The following is a 25293-nucleotide window of genomic DNA, read 5'->3' on the forward strand; positions in this document are numbered from 1 at the left end:
AGGGCTCGATTTTAGGAAATGTAGCGTATTAATTCTGACTCAGTGCTAAAATATTGTTCAGCTTGATTGTTTAACCTAGTTTTTCACCTAAATACCAGAAATACAGAAAATAGTCTAATTCTTAATAAGTAGCAGGGCTGATCCATACATCTGAGATTTCAGTTTAGAAAAACAATAGCGAAACCAGAATTTAATGCTTTTAGGCAAATTTCAAAATAGCAACTTGGTTTAGCGCAAGTGGACTTGGTGAAGAGCTTGTATGCACGGCCCAGCTCTACCAGGCGGTCACTCCAGAGAAGGCAGCAATCATCTCTTTCAGATGGTAGCAAAGGAAGATATTCTTGTTTTCTGTGGTAGTTCTTTTTATTATTTTTTAGCTATTGATAACATAGCATGGCAGCAAGATTACATCAGGAATGTAATAGAATACAACTGTTTCCACGGAGGCCTGAACCTCACGATCCCCTAGGCTATCTGGAGTGATCCCCCCTCCCCTGCACTAAAGCACGGCTGTGAGGCCTCTACTGCCTGTCCCAGTAGATATAAAAATATTGCACTACATTAAAGGTAGATCTTACAAATATCATTAGCAGCATTACTGAGCTTTTCATAATTGTGGTTCTACAGAGTTAAATACTTTTAAAACAGGAGATTTTTATGAAACCCAAATTTTGCGTTATTTCTGCAGCTCTTTCAAATACATCGGTTTCAGCAGCGCGCTCGGATGTCACTGTACCTTCTGTGGTGTCATCCGTCACACGCCAGCCACTTACAGACACTGGCCTTCCAGGTCATCACCGGTAAGTTATTTTTTGTTAAGGTAAAAGTTGGTGATTACATTGGGCAGATTGTTTCAAGCACGTTACAAAACTTTTTTTTTTTTAGCTTTCAGAGCCGTTGGTGTATACAGATTTCTGTAGCAGTGTTCTTTCAAAATGCAAGCATGCTTAACAACAAAAAAGGGGATACACAGATCTATTTTTGTTATCAACTTGGCCATAAAGGTACTTTCTAATATTTCACTTAGTAACAGTAGAATAACTTTTCTACCTTCAAAAATGTTTTTGTCCCCCATTTGAGTCATACCTTTTGTTTGCATCGCTTTTTACTCTTTAGAGAGCTTCTGCAGTTCTGTTCTCCTCACAACAATCCTGTGAGGTAGTTACTGTTTATTCCTACTTTGGAGCTGGGGAGACTGAAGCATGGGACCTCCTGTGGTTATAAAGTTCACTACTGGCCAGTGGAAGAGCTTGGCTTTAAACTCTTGTCTGGAGTCTCCCTGAGCCAAAACCCTATCACACCTTAAACTAACTCTGCCTCTTCCCACCAGCTAGCGAAACTGTCCTATCTAGCTTTAAATTCATGTTAATCTTTACTATATGCCCATTATCACAGGAGATACCTACAAGAGGAAAACAGACATATAAAAGGCCAAAACTTTGATGATACACCAACAGAGGTCATGCTCACCTGGTTTCCTTTAGTCACATATCACTGGGGTCCACACAAAGGACCAAGTATCAGAATAGATCTTTATTATCAGAGAACTGATCCCAATTCCTATGTATCTATACTGTTAATTTTTCTTTTTTCTTAAACAAAAGACTGAACTATAAATGGGTTCAGAATGACCACCCTTCCTTCAACCTGCAGCATGTAGGAAAAGCAATAAATCTATCTTGCGTGATTCCTTTCCTTTACAGCATCCTCCTGCATGAAAATGTTCCTAAAACAAAACAGCCAAACCCAGTTATCAACACTGGGTCATTTTAAGAACTGGCCCCTTGAAACTTTATCCTTGACATGCTTTATTTCCTATGGGAGAACTGAAGCCAAAAAAAAAAAAAAAAAAAAAAATCAAATGTTCAGAACTTCCATTTGAAAGGAGAAAGCATCAACATTTCAAAAGATTGTATTTCAAAATCCTACTGATTACTGGTTTTTTAGTAATCTTCTCTACAAAATTCTTGACCAAATGCATTCTCTATTCCCTATTACATTTTGTTTTTCAATGCAACCTCTTCAAATCAGTAACTATATTCTCACTAAAACTGCACAAAAACTAGAAAAAAATTCACAGGATAGAAAGCAAGCAATATGCGTAAATTATTATTATTATTATTTTTTACTAAATCAGTGTAACTGACTAAAGGCGCAGCATCTGCTTTTATGTTACATTTGGCAAAAACAAAAAACCATCCCCGAAACCCCAAATTAACAAAAACTTCAAGCAAATAGAGATGACAAACTTCCTAACACAAAGATTCAAAAACCTGTTCCCTCAATGATTGCCGTTGTCAATTTGGGCATGCAGCAAACTTGTTGTAACCGTGATGGAAATGAAAAGATTTCAAGGATCTGGACAGTATCCTATTTAACACTCCTTCAAAAACTAAGATGAAGGAAAATAACACAATGAGATATCACACATACATAAACATGGAAAGTTAGCTTACATAATTACATAATTAGAAAAAGTTAAAAATAAATTAGTAAAAATAAATTCCCAGTATAAACCTAAAAAGCATAGCTATAAATGCAATCTGAAAACAACCAATTTAGTGAGCTGGTCATGTTTTTGCTGGAAAACAACCTTTTTTCACTCTTGTTTTTACATAAGCAAATGGCTGTGGAGAAGCAGGCCGAAGTGCATCAGAAGAGGGCTTACACACGGGTTATCTGTGTTCCTCGATATGTAACTTTTTCGAAATCACTCGAAAAGTTCAAACGGGCTGTCTGTTAAACAGACTCAGATGGGCCAAATAAGTCCTCTGATATGCTGCTGAATGGCTGGGAGTCTATTAGCTGGGTGATTTCATTATCAAGGTCTTCTTCCGTATCATCTGTGTACTTGCTTATTTTTTTGGAGTGCTGGTCTAAAGACAGACTTTCTAAAGATTCAAGATCTTCAATGCCCGCTCTGTAGTGGATCATGAGAAGTGTTAGAGCTTGTAGTCTTTCACCTGATTTAGACAAAGCAGCAGAAAGAAGGGATTTTTTCCTTGATTCAGTTGCTTCTTTTTCTTCTCTAACAAGGGAATTATTGTGTTCCAGCTCCTGGTCAATTTCGTTCTGCAGTTTATCCAGCATGAACTCTAATTTCTGGATCCTCTCTTCTGTAGGCAAGCCCCTGTAAAGATCACGGCCGATTTCTTTAACTGCAATGAAAACACTGTCGTCCAGACCGCCCTCCTTCCTCACCAACTTTATTCCTGTGTTGTTTCCTCGTTTAGAAGGACTGTTCGGACCACAGACCTCTGTGTCACTGCCTTCATTGTCTGATGTGTTGGGTGTGTGTTTTGGTGAAGGTTCCACTAGATCAGTTCCTGGTTCAGAGAGGCGAGTTTTAGAGACTTGGCGCAAATTTAACAAACGAGAGCTCGTATTGATAATGTGTCTTGTCAAACCTGTTGTTTTATTGACTGACTTGCTAGCTTCAGCATCAATACGAGGAGGCAGGCCTAAGAAGGTTTCTTGTCCTTCCAGCCTGAGGTTTTTCAGAGTCCGGTCTATCCGCCTGTCAGTTGCTCCACAAAGAGGCGTCTCCGCTAGACACTTTTCCTGACATTTTTTATGGCAAACATAAGCACAGAACATACACTGGGAAGCAGCTTTAGTCCACACTTTTTTCTTACAGTAATCACACCAAGTTGGGTTCTGGAACTGAGTATCCTGGAAACTATGCTTATTTTCTGTTAAACCCATCTGTCCAACTAGCTGCTCCTCTTTAGGTAGGGCAGAAACCTCTTCGACCAAATGGAGTTCTTTTTCTTTCTCGGAGTTAGTAACTATCGGGTGGTCTGGTTCTCCTTCTTTCAGGTATTTGAAGTGAATGGTAATGTCACCAAAGCAAAATTTGTCATTGAAGCCCTTCTGCATACTCAGATTGCGCAGCGCGGTTCTCGTCACCATTGCCTTAGGTGAGGGGGCTTCCAGTCTGAACTTGGAGAAGTATTCCATGTTTGATGTAGCCAGGCACCCCAAAGCCACCTCTTCAAGTTTTAAGCTGACATGCCCCAAACAGATAAGACCCCCTAACTTGAAAGGATCTCTGCACCATAGTGCAATGTTTAAGTATCTGTGGCAGGCTTCTATGTCAAAGAAACAGGTTGCTCTGGTTCTTGTCCATTTTCCTAGCTTGTTACGGTAAGGAATTTCCGATGATTCCCACGTCTGTGGGTCATCTGAACTGTCCTTAGGAGGGCAGGAGCTTTCTGAAGTAAAATCTCTCGTCACTTCTTGCTTTGCTAAAAATGGCTTAGATGGAGCTACATCTTCTGGGTGATCCATATTTTTCGCTTGCTTTTCAGCAGGTTTATCTGCAGGAGGAGGAGGCAGCACCTTTTCTGGCTTTTCAGGGAGGACCTCTGGTTCTGTCTGATTTGGGGTGTCAGCAGAAGGCAAAGGAACTTTCACTTGTGGTCGTGGTGGCACGGGTGGTTTGAAAGTGGATCCTTGGGTGGGTTTTGACACTTGCGTTGGGTCTGTTATCTCAGAAGCTTTTAGGGCCAAGGGTTTATTTCCCTCTTTACATGGAGGTTTTGGTGGTGGTGGGTGACTTCCTACAATTAATTTACGGTTTAAGACTGGTGATATTGTTCCAAGGGGTTTAACGGAAAGTGTTGTTGGAGTACGTTTGGGGCTGTGACTTACTGATGGAGCCTCATCTTTGAACTCATTTTGTGCTCTGACATCACTTGCCAGGTCTTCAAATTCAGAATCCAAATCTCTATTTTCAGCATCTACTGCCAGCCCAGTGGTTTCCTCTTCATAATTTGGTTGGCATGAGCTTGACAGAAAGTTTTCTTCCAACTGCCCAAAAGTATCTTGCAGCGCCGCACCTTGACTGCTCTGGCCGACAGGCCTCTCGTAATACACCAGCACTCGGTCCCCCGCCTGCTTGATCAGCTTCAGCACTTGCAGGGTAGATGTGATTTTCACACCTGGTGTAAGATTTTAAAAGAGAAAACATGTAAATTACTGCAGTGAAAATCACTTAAGTTTGCTGGATGTAACTGCCATTAGTTATTATGGAAAAGCAAAACAGAAATGTGGTGAATGATCAAGTTCAGAGACCCGATGCTTGAAGTAAACTTAGCAAAATATTGTTGTTATGAATAGCGGACTCTTTTACATACTCTTTATTAGCCCTACCCATCAAACTAATCTTTTTATCAGGACCAGAAAGAACAAGGAAAGCATAAATTGCTTTAAACAAGTTGGTTATTATCCACATTGATAATATCAGCTTAAATTTTCATTTTATTATGTTCTAATAGGTGGCTACATTAACACAGTTTGAAATTCAAAAGGTAGAAAAAAATGTAGAGTGAAAAATCTCCCTTCCACCTGTATTTCCCAACCACTCTGTCTCTTCCCTGAGGCAATCAGAGCTAGCAGCTTCATGGTGGAGTCTTCTAGAGATGCTCTAGGTGTTATCTTTAAAGGCTCTAAAGATGTTTAGATGTTTGTTTCCTGCCCTCCCCCCGCCCTTCCCCCAGTGGTACTTACCCAAGCTAGCCCTTTCTGTAGGACTTAGAAAAAGGTGAGAAGGGGTCTATGTTTTCCAAAGGTCTTAGGGCCACCCTAAATAAATCAGAGTAACGTCAGCCCCATCTAACAACCTGACTTCAGTGTTCCTCAACCTATATCCCCCCCCCCACCTCAGTTGCCCAGGCAAGATCATGCTTTAGACCCAATTATCACTTGGAATTTTCCACATCAAAGGTCCTTCACTTGCAATTAATCTCTGCTCACAACCTCCTATTTCGCACCTCCTCGTTACAATGCTCTCTGTTACTGAATCTGTTCTGAGGTGATGTCCAGGCCCAATCATTCCTCTTTTGCTGTCCTGTCCAACTGGTCTCCTGACACCACTTGCTTTTCTCCCCAGCCTTAGTCTCAAGATTTCACTGATGTTCTCATCAAGATTTGGGATTCTTTTGCCCTGGTCCTTTCCTCTTCTGCCTACCTGGCTTTCCGACCCCAGCTTGCCAGCCCCCCCTTCCTTGGGCCCACCACCTTCAAACCCTGAATCCCACCCTCCCTACTGTCTTTTATTCTGCAGGGGATCTCTCCTTATTTGCTGGAGATCAACAAGCAGCTGCCTTTTCTCCTAGCCAGTCATTTTTACTATGAATCTATCTCTGAGGATGAAGTAGCCCTTTACTTGTACTTTGGATCCTATTCCCCATCTTCCTCAGGGCTTTGCTCCATCAGCTATCCTGGCTCATATCTTTATTCCCTTCCTTCTTCTCCTTTAAAACCTTCTTCTTGGTTTTTCACATCACTGTGCTAATTTGGTTCTGACCACCTCTGCTTTCTTTTTCTCCATCCATATCTACCCCTTGTACCAAATGTCCCCATGGTTTTATATGTCCTAGTTCTCTAGATCACAACCACCTCAGTGGTTGCAACTGTCAACATTTTCTTTGGTTGGTCTCCCCTCTTCTTCATCCTTTTCCTACATCCGATTACTTCCGGAGATCAGCACCTAGATGCTTCCTCGAAGTAACAAATTCAGCTTAGTTAAAATTCCTTCTCTGATCTTCTCATTCTCCTATCCTCAGTATGTGAATCAACTTGCCACTCTCCCAATTAACCCAATCCGGACCCCAGAGACAGCTGACCCCCTAGATCCCAGGAGCTCTTAGTTCTGTCAGAGTTCTAGTCCTTTGCCTCCCCTGTTCAGATACACCTGATCACTGGCTTAGTCTCCTTGCTGTGACCCCTCAGACTGTCCCTGTTTTCATACTGCTCCCCAATTTCCCCAAAGCTTTGGCTCAGAAACCTTTTGTGTACAAACTCATCTTACTGGAATCCAGAGTTTCTAATGTGGCTCTCTCCATGATTCATCGAGGCTGCTCTTTTTCTCTAGTTCCACAAAACTGTAGTCTGACATATATACAATGAAAAGTAAGTCCCTCTACTGAGCTGTAGGAGAACTTCAACTTAATCTAAACTTGTTCTTTGTGACTTAACATCTGGCCTCATCTCTTCCCCAACCACCAGGAGCTTTGTGGAGACAACCACTGCTCCTCTCAGAGCTAGTTGGCCAAATCTGGGTTCCTTTTCTTTTGCAATTTTACAAATATATACAAAAATAGAGGAAATAGAAGAAAAGTGAACTCCATCATTGAGCTTCAAATATAATAAGCACTATATGCTGATCTTATTTCAATTACCACCAATCCCATTACTAAATATTCAAAATATTATATACTGGTACAAATAAGTTACAGGTATAGAAAATATTATACCTGCTCCTTATCTCAGTAAATACTTTGTTTTTATAAATTATAGCTATAAAGGGGTGACCTTTAGTTTTTCCACTCTGTACACATTTATATTGCTTTCTTTTTGAGAATAGATATTTATTTTGGAGAATATTTACTACATGTGTAACTAAAAACAAACAAACAAAAAAACCTTTTATAAAAGGTCATAAAAAAGAAAATTTATAGGTAAAACCAGAACAAAGGGATAAGTGGATATAAAGAATTTATACTGAATTCTAGTTTTTAGCTGAGGGGGAATAATTGCTGTGTTTATTTGAAACAACTATGTAACAGTGGGTGTCTGTTTTATGGCTCTGCCATCCTCAGTGCCTATGAAGAGCAGCAGCATCTGGGGGCTTCTGAGAAATGCAAAATCTTGGGTCCCTGTCCAGGTCTGCTGAAGCAGAATCCCTATTTTAACACCAAGCCTGGATGACTAGAATACAGTCAGAAGGTTTGAGAATCACTATTTATGACCCACCAGGGTCATAAATAGGGGACTATTTATGACCCACCAGGGTCATAAATAGGGGACACATTCTTCCAGGGCAATAGTGATACGGGCTGTACTCTAGTCATATTTCCATGTGAAATATGGACTTAGTTGAGTTTCCAGGTGTGCAACTAAATGTCATTATTTTACTGTCATGATGGTTTTGAATCAAAGGTTCAACATGTAACAAAGGCAAACTCCCTGCTTTAAGAACTGATCCACCTTCTTTATTATCTTAGCTGTGAAAGAATATACCATATTGTTTTTGGAAGCTCGGCTGTGACCAACCATATGTTTAAGAAATCTCTTGACAAGCCTAGAATGGGGGGTGGGAGGGCGGGCCAGGTACTACAAAGGTCTGAAAGGTTTGGTCTTTTTTCCCATTGGTGTGTACAGGGAATCCTACTGCTTATTCATAAACATCCAAGCAAATAACCTGCCTATCAACAGAATTTATGTAATCTATCCAGCTGATAGGAAGGCATGCAGGGGACACATTCTTCCAGGGCAATAGTGATACGGGCTGTACTCTAGTGACTGCATGTTACCAAATGGCTGGTTGATCAGGGACAACACAGAGCCATCAGTACGGGGCCACAGGACAGTTCAAGTGTGCCCTCTTGGACAAGGAATATTAGTCTCCCTCCTGTTCATTATCTAGTCCTAAGTGATGGGGGTCATAGTACTAATACGGTCAATTTTGGGCCCAGAGTGGTAAGGTGGTTATACAGAAGGAACTGTTGACCATATCCATATTCACCAAACACTAGAGGAGTAGAAGGTGGGATGAAAAGGAAAATAAGAGAAGTTTACAGAAGAGTGTATAAAGATGAAGTATTTTACAGATTTATACCTAAGGACTAAAAATGGCATATGTGTTTTAAATTAAGACTCCCTTCAGATTTTTATTTTTAATAAAGTTATTCTCTTTCCATTATAAAAGTAACATGTGCTCATAGAAAGAATGAAGACAGGGAAAATTCCCACATTTGCTCGCTGATTTCTCTGTAAGTGTGAAGTGTGTTGCACAATTACCTCCAATAGCAATCAGTCGGTCTCCCCGCTGAAGATCTGCAAGTGCAGCAGGCGAGTTTGGGGCCACCGTCTCAATTATGACATGCCCAGCATACCCGTCAGTTGACTGGACAAGACGAAGTGTAAGTCCGACACTCTGTAAATTCCCCTTTATTAATTCAACCTTTGATAAAGAGAAAAAAATGAAAACAGTCAATGGGTTCATGGTAGGTGAGTGAGAAAAGAGCTCACTGAGAACAACTGTAGCTGATGCTGACTTTTGTGCCATGATGACTGTTTTTCAGACAAATAAAAGAGGGGGAGATTTTCACTGTGACAATATAAGTTAACATATGCTCAGACTACAAATTGGGGTTCAGAAACATTAAATACTTTCTTATCTTCAGTGTGTCTTATTTAAGATCCATTCTCACTGTAGAATATTTGGAAATAGAGAGGTAAAATGAAAAGAAAACACTCCTAATCATATCATCCAGAACTGCTGTATATTATACCTCCTAATATATGTATTTTAACACAAAATTAAGATCTCATTGTGAATATAATTCTGAGTCTTGCTTTTTTGAAATATAATGGGAAATATCTTCTTTTTTATGATGTATTATTAAATTATCTTTTGGGAGCAAAGTAAAAGAGTTTGCATTTGTTTTATTAACAGGTATCTTATTGAGCTATCCTTCTCTAACTCATCAAGATCATTTTGTTTTCTAAACAAATATCACCTAATTTATCAAAATATGTGTCCCAGATTCACATCGTCTGTGAACTAAAAAGACAACACATGTTAGGTCCTCATTGAAATTACTGATTTAAAAAAACGGATTAAATGCTACATTCTTCTTGATGAGAAGAATTCAATCTGTGTTTATTGAGTTAAACAAATTACAAATCAGTCTAATTGTATTATCATTCAGCCCATGTTTCTTACTTCTGGTCTTTAAGAGATCTCATGAGGGACTCCTTCAAATAACTTGCTAATATCCTAATATATCACTGTCTGTATTGCTTTAATAAATAAACCCTACTTTTAAAAGCCAGAAATTTTTATTCTCCTACCTAATGGTGTTGGCCAGTAAAAGAGACCTAACTAGAAATTATTTTTTAATATGGATGTTACTAGATTTTGTAAAGTTGCTTTTAGATTAAGGAAAATCTTAATCACATTATACTCAAGAAATGGGAAATGTAGTCAAGTTTTTGATTATCTAAATGTTTACAAACAAAAAACCCTTCTAAAAAACATACGTATTTAAACCTCTAAAAAATCTCTGTCCAGTCTTGCCTTATGATATAGTAAATAATCACTGTATAATGTTAATAGTGGTTTTCACTTTAAAAAAGCCCTTAAGAATACATTCTTTCAAATCCACAAACATAAATATATTCTTAACATACAGAATGCCAAATCTAAAACTTACAACGTAACATTTTTTAATATGAGAAAGTTAACAGTACCAGACGGGCAAAAAAGGAAACTGAATGAATCTGAGAACTGTAAATTTAAAAAAACTAACACTTGGAATATATTTTTTGTGATTTACTCCTTGTTCTTAACATGGAATAGAAGTTGGGTGGATAAGGTTGAGAAGGGAATTGAGGCTCGTACAGGTTTTATGTAAATGACTTATTTTATTTTCTATATACCAATCATACTATTCCCTTTGCTTTTCTTATTTCAAATGATTCTTGAAGTAAACATTCCAGATAGAAAAGGCTAAGGGTTTTCAGGAGGAACAGTAGTAAGGGTAGATAATACATTACTGCCTGCCCCCTTTTTTACTACTGATTAATACTAAATGCTACTGATTTCATAACTTACACAGGGAACCAAACAAGACACCATTTCTTTTGCCTCTTGTTAAAATTATTTTGTTTCCTTCTAAACTCACAGTGCTGACCTAATTTTGGGATTATAGGTACAGTGGTCTCTGAAACAGAAATTTAAAAATTTAAGTTCTGACAGCAAAAGTTTTAAGAGTATAAAAACACTTCATAATTAAAAACCTGAGAAAACACTTAAAAATGAGTATCACATGGGGTGCCTGGGTGGCTTTGCTGGTTAAGTGCCTGCCTTTGGCTCAGGTCGTGATCCCAGGGTCCCGGGATCGAGCCCCATGTCAGGCTCCTTGCTAAGTGGGAGCCTGCTTCTCCCTCTTCTCCCCGCTTGTGCTCTCTCTTGCTACCTCTGTTACTATCTCTTTCTCTCAAATAAATAAATCTTTAAAAAAAAATGAGTATCACACAAAACCTTTTTAATGTCAAATTTATGATAAAGTTTACAAGACTATCCAAATGATACCATGACTTCTGGAACAAAACTGGTATCTCCATTGGGATGAACTATTTTTAAATAAGAATAGCCAAAAATAAAAAATTCCCCTCCATACACAGGTATCTGTATTTTAAAATTATATATATGACTACTGGATATACCATGCAACACTAAAACATATGCCAAAATACAATTCTTTAAATGATGAGGTGAAAATAAAAATCCCAAATATTTTTTATATATCTGCATGTGGCATGTACCCCCTGCCCCCGAAATAAGGGACACCTCATTACCTGAGAAGTTTTGGTTTTGAATTTTATTATAGAAAATTTAAAATGTATACAAAAACAGAGAAGAGGTAAAATGAACCCTGTGGTAGGTTATAAAATATGGTCACAAATTACTGTCCTCATCGTATGCACGGCCCTCTGCAATGGTTCCCTTACGCAACCTACCAGTAGAGGGTTAGCTTGTTGCTCCACCCACTCTCAGCAATCCATATAACCAGAAAAAAATAAGGAAAGACAAGATGTTCTGAACATTATCACTCCTGATATATGTGACATTGAAAAGAACGTGAGGGGCGCTTTGGGTGGCTCAGTGGGTTAAAGCCTCTGTCTTCGGCTCAGGTTATATTCCAGGGTCCTGGGATCCAGCCCCGCATCTAGCTCTCTGCTTGGCAGGGAGCCTGCTTCCCTTCCTCTCTCTCTGCCTGCCTCTCTGCCTACTTGTGATCTCTGTCTGTCAAATAAATAACATATTAAAAAAAAAAAAAAAGAACGTGATGCCTAGTAATGACAAATACACATTCAAGTGCACATGGTAAGTTCACCAGGATGTGCTAGGTCATGAAGTAAGTGTCAATAAATTTAAAAGACTGAAATTCAAGATATGTTTTCTGAATGGAATTAATTAGAAATCAACTAACAATAACTAGGAAAATCCCAAATATTTACAAAGTAAAACAGTGTGTTCCTATATAATTCATGGCCAAAGAAGGAATAAGAAAAATTAAAAAACATTCTGAATGGAATGATGAAAACACAAATTATTAAAATCTGTAGGATATAACTAAAGCTGTGTTTACTACTTTCAGTGCTTATGCTAGTGGCAAAAAATCCAAAATTGGTCATCTTAAGTCCTACATTGAATCAGAAATCTCAAAACAGAAGGAAAGAATAAAGCGCAGAAATTAATGAAATATAAAAACAGAGAAATCAATCATGAGAGCTGATTAATGAAGTAATAAAAGTGATAAGCCTCTAGGCCAGACTCATGAAGAAACAAAAGACACATTACCAAAATCAAATAAGAGGGACTATCACTACAAAATCTATAGATAGTAAGAGAATAAGGTGATTTTTAGACTATTTTATGCCAAACCACTTGACAATTTAGATGCACTGGAAAAATTCCCTCAAAAGATACCCCCAGAAAACAGAAATTTTGGATATTGCCATATCTACTATTTATATCAAATTTATAATTCCCCCATTCCTCTTCCCCCTAACCCCCAGACTCTAGGTCTAGACTGCTTCTCTGATGAATTCTCAAGGAAGAAACAATAGCAATCTTATCGGAATCTTCCCAAATTATGTGTTAGGGCCAATGCTATCCCCTAATTCCCACACCCAGACAAATACAAAAACAAGAAAGCAGAACTACAGACTAATATTTCTAATGTTCAAACATAGAAGCAAAATTTCCTAAAAAATTTTTTAGGGAATTCAACCTAACAATGTATAAAAAGGACAATAATTAAAAACAAGTGGAGCTGATATCCAGGAATTTAAGTTTGATTTAAGCAGCCGAGAATCAATCAACATAATTTACCATATTAAGAAAATACAAACAAAACAAAAAAAGAAAAAAAAAAAACCCAAATCCATTCATGATAAAAGTTCCAAACAAACTAAAAATACAAGGGGACTCTTAAAACAGATTATGGGCGTCTACAAAAATCTACAGGTAACATAATAGTCAATGTTTTCTACCTGAGATCAGAAATAAAGAAGGATTTCTGCTTTCACCATTTCAATTCAGTATTATACCGAAGGGTACAATCACAGTCATAACACAAGAAAAAGGGAAGGCATAAAGATTGGAAAGAGAGGAGAAAAATGGTCTTTATGTACAAATAACATGATCTTATAACCAGAAATGAGTAATCCTATGAAGGCTACAAAACAACTATTAATAAGTGAAATCAGGTCACAGACTCCAAATTCATTTACAATAACATAAAAGATTTTGGGGTTAAATTTAATGAAAGAGGTGCAGGATCTGTATGCTGAAAACTATAAAGCACTGCAAAGGAAAATTAAATTAGACCAAAATACATGGAAAATAATACCATGTTCACAGACTGAAAAACTCATTACTGTTAAGATGCCAGTTCTTCCCAATATATCTACAGATTCGAACAGAAATCTCTGCAGGCCTTTGAAGAGGCAAAGTCAAAGAAAGGTGAAGGACCTGGAATACCCAAACCCATCCTTAAATAGGACAAGGATATACTCTCTGATTTCAAGGCTTACAATATATAGCACACACAACATAGATCAATCTTAAAGACATGTGGAGTGAAAGGAGTTAAACACAAAAGACCATATGCTCTATGATTCAATTTGTATGAAGTTCTAGGAAAGGCAAAATTATAGTGACAGAAAACAGATTAGTACTTGTCGAGGACTGGGGGTTGGAGACTGCAGACTGAGGGCATAGAGTATCACAAATAAAATTTTCACGGTGATGGAAATATTCTATATCTTGATTGGGGTAAAGGCTATATGATTGCATACAATTACCAAAATTCACCAACTATATACTTAGTGAACTTATTGCATTTAAATGATGCCTTAATAAAGCTATTAAAAATAAAGCAAAAACAAAACTGCCAATATACCATTTTTGTCTTAAGATAGTTAAATATATATATTACTGATAATTTATTCAGATAGCTCTTAGTTCTCCAATTTACTTAATTTAATAAAAACAATCTGGGATGAATTTAGATGGTCCTTAAGTCAATCAGGAAGGAGAGCAACATTTAGATAGTTTTTCCACTTATGTCAATCAAATGTTTCCTCACTCTTATGTACAGATAACTAGAAATACTACATTGTAGATACTGGATTAAACCAGACATAATTATAAGAAGAACTGTGTCTGAAAAAGAAACAAAACCACTTGAAAATGTATTAAAAGAATATGAATAAACTTTTAATTTTTACCAAATACTTGCATGTAGTTAAAAAAACTCAAATACATAAAACAGCTTATACTAAAAAGCAACAGTCCTCTTTTTCCAAGCCCCCCACTCCTACACCACAGCAACTACCTAGCTGCTTAGGGATTACCTTTCTTCCTGTAGGGAAAACATTATTATCTCTTAATGTATCAAATTTTAGACAATTTGCAGACTTCCTACTGTAAGAGACAAGGATTAGCACCCAAATACAGTAGAACTCATCACTATTTTTAGTTCCCTTACATAAACTCTTTATAATTTTAACTAGTACACTTATAGTTCTATTTCTTTTTCATCTTTCTTGATATTAGGACTTCTCTCATTCCCTTCACCTCACCTCTTTACCTTCTAAATTCTACTGTCAAAGTTGATAACTATTAGTTTTGTAACTCTAATTATCAAGTTTGGTTCTAAAAGCTAAAGATCAGCAGTGTTTACAACTATCTCAATTACATAAATATTATTTATTGTAAAGCTGAGCATTATTGAAATTTCTGTCTTGTAGAACCTTTAGCTTTTCTTGGGAGTTTTTTTTCTTTTTCCCCTCAAACAACATAGCTTTCACTTTAAATGTAGAATTTATGTAAGTATGGCTTCTGTAGTCAGCTCTTAAATTCCTTTATCCATTCGTTTACATATTATTTAGCACCCAGTTGAAGGGTTTTCTTTACCCACCCTGTGCCTCCTGCCGAAAAGAAGCCAGTTAATAAATGTGTATGAAATTATAAGATTACAGAAATCACCTTCTGGGAATACCACTCCCCACAAAGGTGGAGACACTGTTTTAGATTAAATAACAAATAAAACAGGACACAGAACTAAAGAGATGTCACAACCCAATGTTATGTATGAATCTTGATCTGATACCAGTTTAGAAAGAAAAAAAAGGCTACAAAGTATTTATGGAACATTGAGGACATTTTAATTTGGACTATTAGGTAAAATTAGGGAACTATTAATTTTCTTATAATGTGTGACTATTTATTATGGTTATGAAAAATGCCCTGTTCTTAGAAGAGTCATACTGAAATATTTAGGGGTGAAGTATCTACATGTTGATGTCTATAATAACCCTTGACTATGACTTGAGCAGAATGTTAATGTCTCTGAATGTCACTGGTAAGATGAGATAGCTATCTCAAATGTGGAGCTCTGAAAAGGTTCAGTTGTTATTATTGTTACTAGCAAAACTTAGCACTACTAATCAAAAATGGTAACACAAAAGGAAATTCAAAAATCAGTCTGCTGGGAATGAACTCAATACATAGCTAAGGAAACAAGGCAAACTATTATGACACAAACATCAATTCAGGATATTAAAATATTTAAATTATATCAGGCAAACATTAGTTTTGTAGGATCAAGACTGAGGGGCTAAGTTTATGACTGACTTCAAAAAACTGTCTTACTGAAAAAGACTCTTTGGTGACTGGTGTCAACAGTTGGTAGAAGAACAGCCAGTTCAAATCAATTATAAGTTCAATGGGCTCAAGCAGGGTCTTTATTTCCAAAGAGGCAGAAATTAAACTAATGGTGATAAATATCTACCTTTTCACAAAATTCTAAGTTTTCATCTCATAAAGTTTTCTCTATGCAGGAGACTAAAGACCTATCAGATGAAAAGTAAAAGGAAGAGGCCAAAAAGAACAAAAAGAACAGTAGGGCAAGAAAAACTGTACTTCTTATGGACAAATAAAGTATTGTGAAGAAAAAATGAACATGGACCAATACTATGTTGTCCTTTGGGTGCTGAGTATGAAATCTTTTTTGGGGGCTGGGGGGGCAGAGGGAGAGAGAGAATCTCAAGCAGGCCCCACACCCACCATGGAGTCTGATGTGGGGCTTGATCTCACAACCCTGAGATCACACCTGAGCCAAAACCAAGAGTTGGACACTTAACTGACTGAGTCACCCAGGTACCCCTGGTCATGAACTCTTTATTAAATAAAGAGAAAGGGGGGGAGGATGAAAGTGAAGGCAAAATGTCTGTGGCAACAAATGTTAATGTTAATGTTAAGGTGGAAGGCCTGGGGTTTATCTCAATAATCATCATGCAGTAATTTTTCCTTTCTTATAAGCATCCAACTGGATATTTTTAGGTTCTATCAAACTCTTGGTGAGCCCCTACTGTAAAAGATAAGCTACAATTAAGGAAAAGTTAACCTCTAATAAAATTTTCAATCAAAATCTCTGTAGACATGAAAGTTTGCTTTCTAGGTTTCTTCAAGGAAAACCTTCTTGTCCCAAGTAAAGCAATGATAGTAAATAATGAATGGGGCGGTACTAAATGGTGCCACAAAACCTTTTCCCTTTGGAGCAGTCAGCTGGTTAACTTCATGGAATTTGTCTGGAAGTCTCAAGCCAAATCCTCCAAATCCAAATCTGTGGTGATACAAACTATACAAACTCCAGGATCCTGAGACTGTTCAGATCACAAGGATCCTACCTTCGTTAGAAGGTTGGAGGCATCGTGGTCAGTAACTAAATGCTCATTATCATTGTTTTAGAGATTATCTAAATGATATTCCAAAAGAAAAGCACAGTGGGCCACAAGACATTTATGGATATGGCATTATGGGAATTCAGGGGGAAGTGAAAACTACCTCTGGAGGAAGGGTCTGGGGAAGGCTTCAGGTAAAAAATGGCATTTAAGTTCTATCTGAAAGGATGAGAAGAATTTTTTTTTAAAGGTGATTTGTTTAAAAAAAATTTTATTTATTTATTCGACAGACAGAGATCACAAGTAGGCAGAGAGGCAGGCAGTGTGAGTGAGAGAGAGGGAGAAGCAGGCTTCCTGCTGAGCAGAGAGTCCGATTCGGGGCTCGATCCCAGGACCCCGGGATCATGACCTGAGCCGAAGGCAGAGGCTTTAACCCACTGAGACACTCAGGAGCCCCGGAAGAGAAGAATTTGACAGCCAGTGTAGGGAGTTGGGCCAGGGAGTGTGGGAAATGCTGGAGAGGCTATCGTTCTAGGTCAGAGTAACACTGCTAGAGCAGAGAGATGGAGACAAGAGTTCAGAGCACATCAGAAAATTAGAACCATGATGGTATCAGTTGAGATTTAATGGGAGAAAAAATTCTTACCCTGGTTTTAACAACACATGTTACTAGGAAAAAGCAGCAGCATTTCACAGAACATATCACAGAATCCTATGTATTATAATACTAATAGAGAAAAAGTCCTACAATATATCATCTTACAATAAATGTATATAGATTTACAAACATCTACTAAAATCTATTTGCCACAAATATGTTCCTTAAACCTAAATTTTGTGGCATGCCTGATATTTTATAAGAGAAAGAAGAAAGTTGTAGGTTAGTACATATTAAACACTTACAATGTACCACGTTCTCCCCTGCTCTGGACCTGTCTCTGCAGTATGGTTATGGTGGGAACAGCCAGACTTCTATAACACCGTTCCACTACGCTGCCTCCTTACCTGGTCCAGGGCACACACCTGACCCAAGATGGACCAATCAGAGTTCCTTCCTGGATAGTGGGAATTCATCAAATTCAGCGATTCCTTGAATGGGATATATATAAGTGTAGCTAGCTGTAGGCATTGGTATATCTTCCTATGAAGTGGGAAACAAAGTCAGTCTGCAGAGTGAAGAATAAGGCATATAAATAGCCAGGAGCAGAGAAGAAGGAGAGGCCTGACAATGGTTTAGTTTCTGGTTCCAGTTTGTTTCTAAGGCCTAGCTACACTCCTGCTAAAGGTTAAGCAGAGTCTAACCCACAAAACCATGAACAGTGGCCCTCACATCTGCCTGTGGCATCTGTGCAACACCAAAAAAGTACCTCTTTTTTGCTCTAGCTAGTTTTGGTAGACACCCGTTTCAAATAAGCTCTAACTTAACAAATACAGTGTTAGAGACAGTCACAGAAAATATCTCATTAAACTCAAAGTGCTGTATTTATGCAACTGTAAAGTTACAAATACAGCATAAAAGTAGGATGTAGTGTTTTCTGTGTGGCTTAGTCTGTGTTAACTGGCCAGAGTTTTGTTAAAACCAAAAAGTAGGTTTTAATGGAGTAGAAATATTACTTCTATTATTTTCTGAATTTCATACCAAAAAAGTTTATCAATTGTCAAGAATTGCTGACACATACTAACTAAACAGCAATTACAGGCTCTGAATCACAAGTCAATACATACAAGATTGCAGACAGCCTGCATTTAACTTTGCCAATAATGTCAGACACAGGTTAAAAAATTCTAGCTATTTTGTGGAGAGCAATTTAGTAAAAACACCAAGATAGCCTTTAAGAGCTCTCATACTCTGACATCCTTTTAGCCTTTCTTGGACCCAGCTGGGATGCTGTATTTTCACCTGGGGGGAAAACAACATATTGATTTTTTAATCCCTTCCTAACATGCACATAATTTTATACAATGGATAAGAAAAGGATATATTTTAATAACACATCAATATAGCTCTTTTACAAACTGTTCTATCCTATACAAGCTTTTAACATGGAGGGAGATTTAAAAAAAAACCCAAACAACCCAGAAGTCCAAGAAAAAGAATCAGTAAGTGAAAGACCCTAAATTACTACGAGCAGGTATACTTTTGAGTATTTCTTCATCAAGTATATTTCTGAAAAAGATACCCTGATAACTATTTCCCAGCTTTTTTAGTAGAGTAGCTGGGCAGGGATGGGAGAAAAGGCACACAAACAATGTGCACACATATGGACACAACAGAGTATATACCGGAACTTTTATCAGCAGGCTTTTAAATGCCAAGTAGCTATTCCCAGTCTTTCCGGTCCATGAGGTAATAAACCAAGACCTTTCTACCAGAATTCTCACTACATTACAATTTCAAAAGGCACTCATGATCTTCAGACATATCAGTGTATTCTATAACTCCTCTTCTCAAAATGAAGTGTTGGTAACATTTTTAGAAAATCAGTGTTGATTTAAGAAACACACATTTACCAAAACCTACAGAAAAGCTACCAAGGAAGAAAAGTGATGGGAAGAAATGCACCAATTGATTCACTCACTCATTCAAATGCTTAGGCACTTGCCCTTGAGGTGTAGCTGTGAACAACACAGATGAGCTTCCCTGGCCTCATGGAAGCAGGAAGAACAGGTAGGTTGAACAAATAATTACAATACTACATATGCGATTTAATGGGCGTCGCCTAATAACATTTAGAAATCAAGGAAGGCATTCCTAAAAAACAAATTTAATTTGACACTTGAAAGAGTAATAGTTTATCAGGCCAGGTCAGGAGTGGAGGCAATATATCCAACAATGAGAGCAGTAGCTTTGAAATGAGGAGATGAAAGCTAGGCATATTTGAAGAAAAGAAGCAAGTTTAGTATTACAGCTAAGACTCTTTAAAGAATGTATTTACTGTTTGGCTTTATATAGAAAATAGATGCCAAATAATGAGTCTTAAAGACTCATTAAAGAGTCTTAGAGACGGATTATTATTTTTAATCTTGAAATCATTTCAAACTTATGGAAAAGATGCAAAAATAGTACAAAGGATTTCCATTTTATCCTGAATCCAGCCCTCCCAATTGTTAACATTTTGCCACATTTGGGTCTCACTCTGCATATTTTTTCTGAACCATCTGAAAATAAGTTGCAGACATAATGCCTCCTTTACCTCTAAATATTTGGCCATTTTCAACAAGGCCATTTTCTTAAAACCACAATACAAGTATCAAAGTCAGAAAATTAACACTGAAACAATCTATAGACCTTTTTCTAGCTGGAATGCAACTGTGAAATATGTACCAATAGCCTTTTACTTTTGCACAGTCTCAGACCAAAGAATCATTTGGATCAAGGGTCAACAAACTGTAACCTGTGGACTGTTATTTAAAGAAGTTTTACTGGAAAACAGCCACGCTCATTTGTTAATGTATTGTCTCTAGCTGCTTTAGAGTTAAGACAGCAGAGCTGAGTAGTTGTGAATACGACTATCTGACTTACAAAGCCTGAAGTATTTGCTGTTTGGCTTTTAACAGAAAAAGTATGCCAAACCATGACTTCAACAATGGATGTGCATGAATATATTCACAGTGACATTAGAGATTTCTTTACAACATCAGAAAATAGGAAAGGGCACCTCGGTGGCACAGTTAGTTAAGCAACTGCCTTCGACTCAGGTCAGATCCTGTAGTCCAGGCATCGGTGCTCCCTGCTCAGTGGGGAGTCTGCATCTCCCTGACCTTCTCCTTCTCATGCTCTCTCTCAAATAAAGAAATAAAATCTTTTTTTTTTTAAAGGGAAAGTGTACAGGTTAGTTAATAAGTAATTGGTTAAATAAATTATGGCACATAGTGGAGTATCAAGCAGAAATAAAAATAACACATGTATATGGAAATAAAAATAGGCCCCCAGTATATCATTAAGTAGGAAAAAAGGCAGGTTATAAAAGACGTGATCTCTTTTTTAAGGAACCATAAATATAACCTGTGAATAGTATGTATATACTTGTGTTTATAAAGTTCTTCTAAAAAGTTAACGGTGGTCTCCCTGGGTAGTAGGATTATTGTTGGCTTTCACAGTTTTCTTTACAGCTTTCTGAATTTTTTAAATATGGGCAAAAAATACAGCTTATAGCAATTTCCAAACATATCACTTTTATCTTATAGAAACTGCTGATTTTATTGTTTAGTTTATTCATGAGTATAACACAAGGAAATTAAAATTCTGCTTCATGATACCTATGTTGCTTCTTTATGCTCAATGGCTTCCCGCTTAGACTTCTAACAAAATTCTCAGTGTTGACCAATTTACGAAAGCTAATTCACACATCATTTAGAAAGTGAGCCATCCGTCCATACCCTACGAGTCTCTTGATAACGTTTAAAGAAATATAATGAGTTACCCAGAAGTAGTCTTATTTACAATGATTAATAAAACATTCTTATCTTTTCTAGTATAGAGCACACTGTTTATATATAAGCAGCTTTCAATATAACCACTTATTTGTATAGTACGATTCAATATCAATGTAAATTAACATGCTTACAAATGAGAAACACAGCTGTCCTAAACCCACTTTGAACAGGTCATGTTCAATATTTATGTGGAGAAATACACAGCACCTTATGGAAATACTAAGTAAGACTGACTGTTTAACAGGACACAGGAGTTAAGTGTGGTTGTTGCTGCCTTTTGCCCTTGCCCATTTGAAGATACAAAAGAAACCTTCAACCTAGTTTTACTTTTAATATATTTATCTGAAAGTAATTTCAATTAGTAAATGACAGAAGTTCACATTTACAGTAAAATGAAAAAGTCAGTGCTAGAGATCTCAGGTTAGTCCCATATACTACTACTTTCCAAATGTTCTAAAACTACACTATTAATGACAGATAGCTAGGCTTTTTTCTATGCTATGACATGAACACTGTTTATTTCTATGAAAAAATTTTTAAAGATTTTTATTTATTTATTTGACAAACAGATATCACAAATAGGCAGAGAGGCAGGCAGAGAGAGAGAGAGGAGGAAGCAGGCTTCCTGCCGAGCAGAGAGCCCGATGTGGGGCTCAATCCCAGGAACCTGGGACCATGACCTGAACTTAAGGCAGAGGCTTTAACCCACCAAGCCACCCAGGTGCCCCCTCTACAAAATTCTTAATTTATCTTAAACCTTCCTGAAATTGAAATGCTTGTCCATGTTTTATCCTCACTTGAGATGGCCAGTAGCTGGCTGATCTCCACCTTCTTAAAAGAACCCTTATTAAACTTCATTTTTTTTTTTTTTTTAAACTTGCTGATGTTCTTAAAAGTCACTATTTGGCTCATAAGTCTTACAAAACAAACGATACTATCCCATGACTGAGGAAGCTATTCCCCTGTCCTTCTCACCTTGTCACAGGAAGGGTTTAAAAGGATGTATAAAATGTCAGCACTAAAAACAAAGGAGCAAAGGAGGTGGGATTCAGGTCAAGGTTGATGGTAATAGTTATCTATTATAGTTATTACGGGCCGGATACTGTGCCAAGTGTTTCACAGGTATGTAACCCTTGTACTGTTACTAGTACATCCATTTGAGAGACTAGGAAATAAGTTGTTCTGCAGGCACAGAATTAGTGTCAAAGGGGCCACATCTGAACCCACCACTGGTGGGATGGTACAGTAATTAAGACCACCAGCTCTGGAGTCACACTGCCTGGGTGTGCAGACTGGGGGACCTAGGTAAGTTACTTTCTGTGTGCCTCCATTTCCTCCCATCTAAAATGGTGATGACAAGCGTGCCTATTTTCATGAGGCTGCTAAGAGAATTAAATGGCTGCTGCATACAGAGTCTTACAATCATGGCTGGCACAAGAGAGTGCTCAGATCTTGTTACTGCTCCTAATAACTAGGGGACTGAACACCTGCAGGCAGGGAGGTGCAATGTACTGCAGGATCTCTGGTAACACCCAACACTTTTCTAATTGTTTATTCCCTACTTCTGCAACTGGCTTCTGAGGGTATGACTTGGGAAATGAGCTATTTGGCTACATGGGTTTCTGTGGGAGGTGTACTCTGCCTCATAAATAGGATGCTTTAGTGCATGACAAAATATGGACTGAGTGAATGAGTATTACTCGGGCCACAGTAAACTGGAGGGTCATGAGGAACAAAATTCAAAAACAGTGTTTAAATTTTACTAATATTATTTTCTCAACTTGTTTTCAAAAGCTCTTCTAAAAATTTTTAGATTCTTACTACTTTTTTGTGAAACCATTCTGATTCTCTTTATTTGAAAAAGAGATCTAAAAACAGAGCATATATAACCCCAACTAAAGTGTTCAACTTACTAGATGTCAAGACTTAAATGACAGCATCAGAAGCATAAAAACAAAAAACAGCAGATCAAGGCAGCATATGAACAAAATTCCATGTCTAGACTGACCTTTGATAACCACTGTACCTCAAACCCAACATGTCCAGAATGAGATCTTCTTTCTCCTCTTCCTGGCACCTCATGGCTTCAGTCCTTCTGGCTTCCCGTCTCACTCTCCCCAAACGCCGCATTTCTAGTGGTATCCAAGTCACACTGATTCTATTTTCAGCTTTCATTGTCACCATTCTGGTTCCGACTCTTCATTGCCCCTCATCTCTACTGTTTCGCTTCCTTGCCTCATAAATCATGTTTGACTTTATCCATTTGCTGCCAGATTTAGTGAAGTTATTAGTTACTAAATACTGTATGCCAGATACTGAACTAGACATTTTATTTATTTATTTTTAAAGATTTTATTTGTTAGCGAGAAAGCAAGAGCGCATGAACAAGGGGAGTGGCAGGCAGAGGGAGAAGCAGGTTCCCCGCTGAGCAAGGAGCCAGATGTGGGACTCATCCCAGCACCCTGGGATTATGACCTGAGCTAAAGGCAGACACTTAACTGAATGAGCTACCCAGGTGTCCCTTGAACGAGACATTTTAATATAGAGATTTCATTTATCCCTCCTACATCCACGTGAAGCACTACCAGTCCCATTTTATAGAGGAATTAAGTGCTTGTGGAGATGGATTTGAGGATGCTGAGATCATGCTGCCAAGAAGTGACCTAGCGTGAGCTAGCTACGACTCAAATTCAGAACCAAGTTGCCTTAAACCAAGATTCTGATGAGATCACTTTCATTCTAAAAGCTTCCATAACTCCTACTGTCTTCCAGAGTAACAGCTAAATTTCTTAGTCTGGTATTTAAAGCACTTCTGTAATACGGCCCAACCTTTTTATTGCTGTTTTGTATAATCTTCCTACACTACCATATTCTTTAGTCAGTCTGGATAACACGTATCCTAAACATACTCAACCATTCTCATTCTTTATTTGGTTTTAACTCATGTCCTTCACCTTGAAATGCCCTCCCTACCATCTCAAAACACTACATACACGTGGGAAGCTTGGCTCAAATGTCACCTCCTATTCTTTCTCAGTTTTCCTAGCAGAATGCTATCTCCCCTCCATAGTATTTGGTTCTCAAACTCTCTCAGAACATTCAAATGCTAACTATAATACTTATGCTCCCATACTGCTGATCCTACTGTTGATCTTACTTTTTCACTGCTTCACTGCTTATACCTCATATTCAGCTTTTTTTTTTTCTCTTTCATTTATTTGACAGGGATGGAGCAGGGACAAACAGGGGGAGTGACAGAAGGAGAGGGAGAAGCAGGTTTCCCATTGAGCAAGGAGCCTGATGCGGGGCTCCACGCAGGGCTCGGTCCCAGGACCCTAAGATCATGACCTGAGCTGAAGGCAGACACTTAACTGCCTGAGCCACCCAGGCACCCCTTGGGCTTTTTCATATTCACAAAGTGCCTTACGTGAATTGGAGTTGATGTTTCTATATTTTAACTTAAGTTTCTACTCTTTTCACAGTATTTCACAATCATATTAAACACACTAAGAAACTATGAAACAAAGAACTGCATCCCTCATTTTTAAGCTAGATGAACTTAAACACTGATATTAGTAGAACTTGAACACTGTTTTTGAATTTTGTTCCTCAGGACCCTCCAGTTTACTGTGGCCCGAGTAACACCATTTAGACTAAGAGCAGAAATGCTGCATAGAATTTACAACTAAAGCTTGAAAGGCATTTAGTTTACTTAAGAAGCCAAATTACAGAACATTATATATGATTAAAATTCCATTGAGTCCCTACTGTATTCACAAATATTATCAAATTGAATTAAACCAGAGTTTTCATAAAAACTGGCATTTTCAAAAAAGCTTTATTTGCCCTAATCTTTTTCTTCCTTTTGATAAGATTAAGACTGTAAATGGCAAATGGTTAAATAGGAACACCAAAATGCTATCTGCAAGACATCTGGCCTTAAGCAAACACACCAAAATGCCAGCTCAGAAGCATCTAATGTATTTATAAATTGGTCTGTCTCAGATGTTCTTACTTGTAATCAGAGTTCTTTAGGGAACTCTTTTTTGACTCTTTGTATGTATAGTCAACAAACTGCAGACAGATCTG

General features: G+C 37.7%; 1 protein-coding gene across 1 annotated transcript in view; it reads right to left on the reverse strand.

The window, feature by feature from the left end:
* Positions 1 to 341: 341 nt before the first annotated feature.
* PDZD8 (PDZ domain containing 8) overlaps positions 342 to 25293 on the reverse strand; it is a 74051-nt gene continuing 49099 nt past the window's right edge. The window contains exons 4-5 of the mRNA XM_032312039.1: positions 8806 to 8968; positions 342 to 4943 (exon numbers count right to left, since the gene is read on the reverse strand). Coding sequence (XP_032167930.1) covers positions 2740 to 4943; positions 8806 to 8968 — 2367 coding nt within the window. The 3' untranslated portion in view covers positions 342 to 2739. The remainder of the gene's footprint in view (positions 4944 to 8805; positions 8969 to 25293) is intronic.

Source organism: Mustela erminea, chromosome 14, assembly GCF_009829155.1.
Source record: "Mustela erminea isolate mMusErm1 chromosome 14, mMusErm1.Pri, whole genome shotgun sequence".
NCBI lineage: Eukaryota > Metazoa > Chordata > Mammalia > Carnivora > Mustelidae > Mustela > Mustela erminea.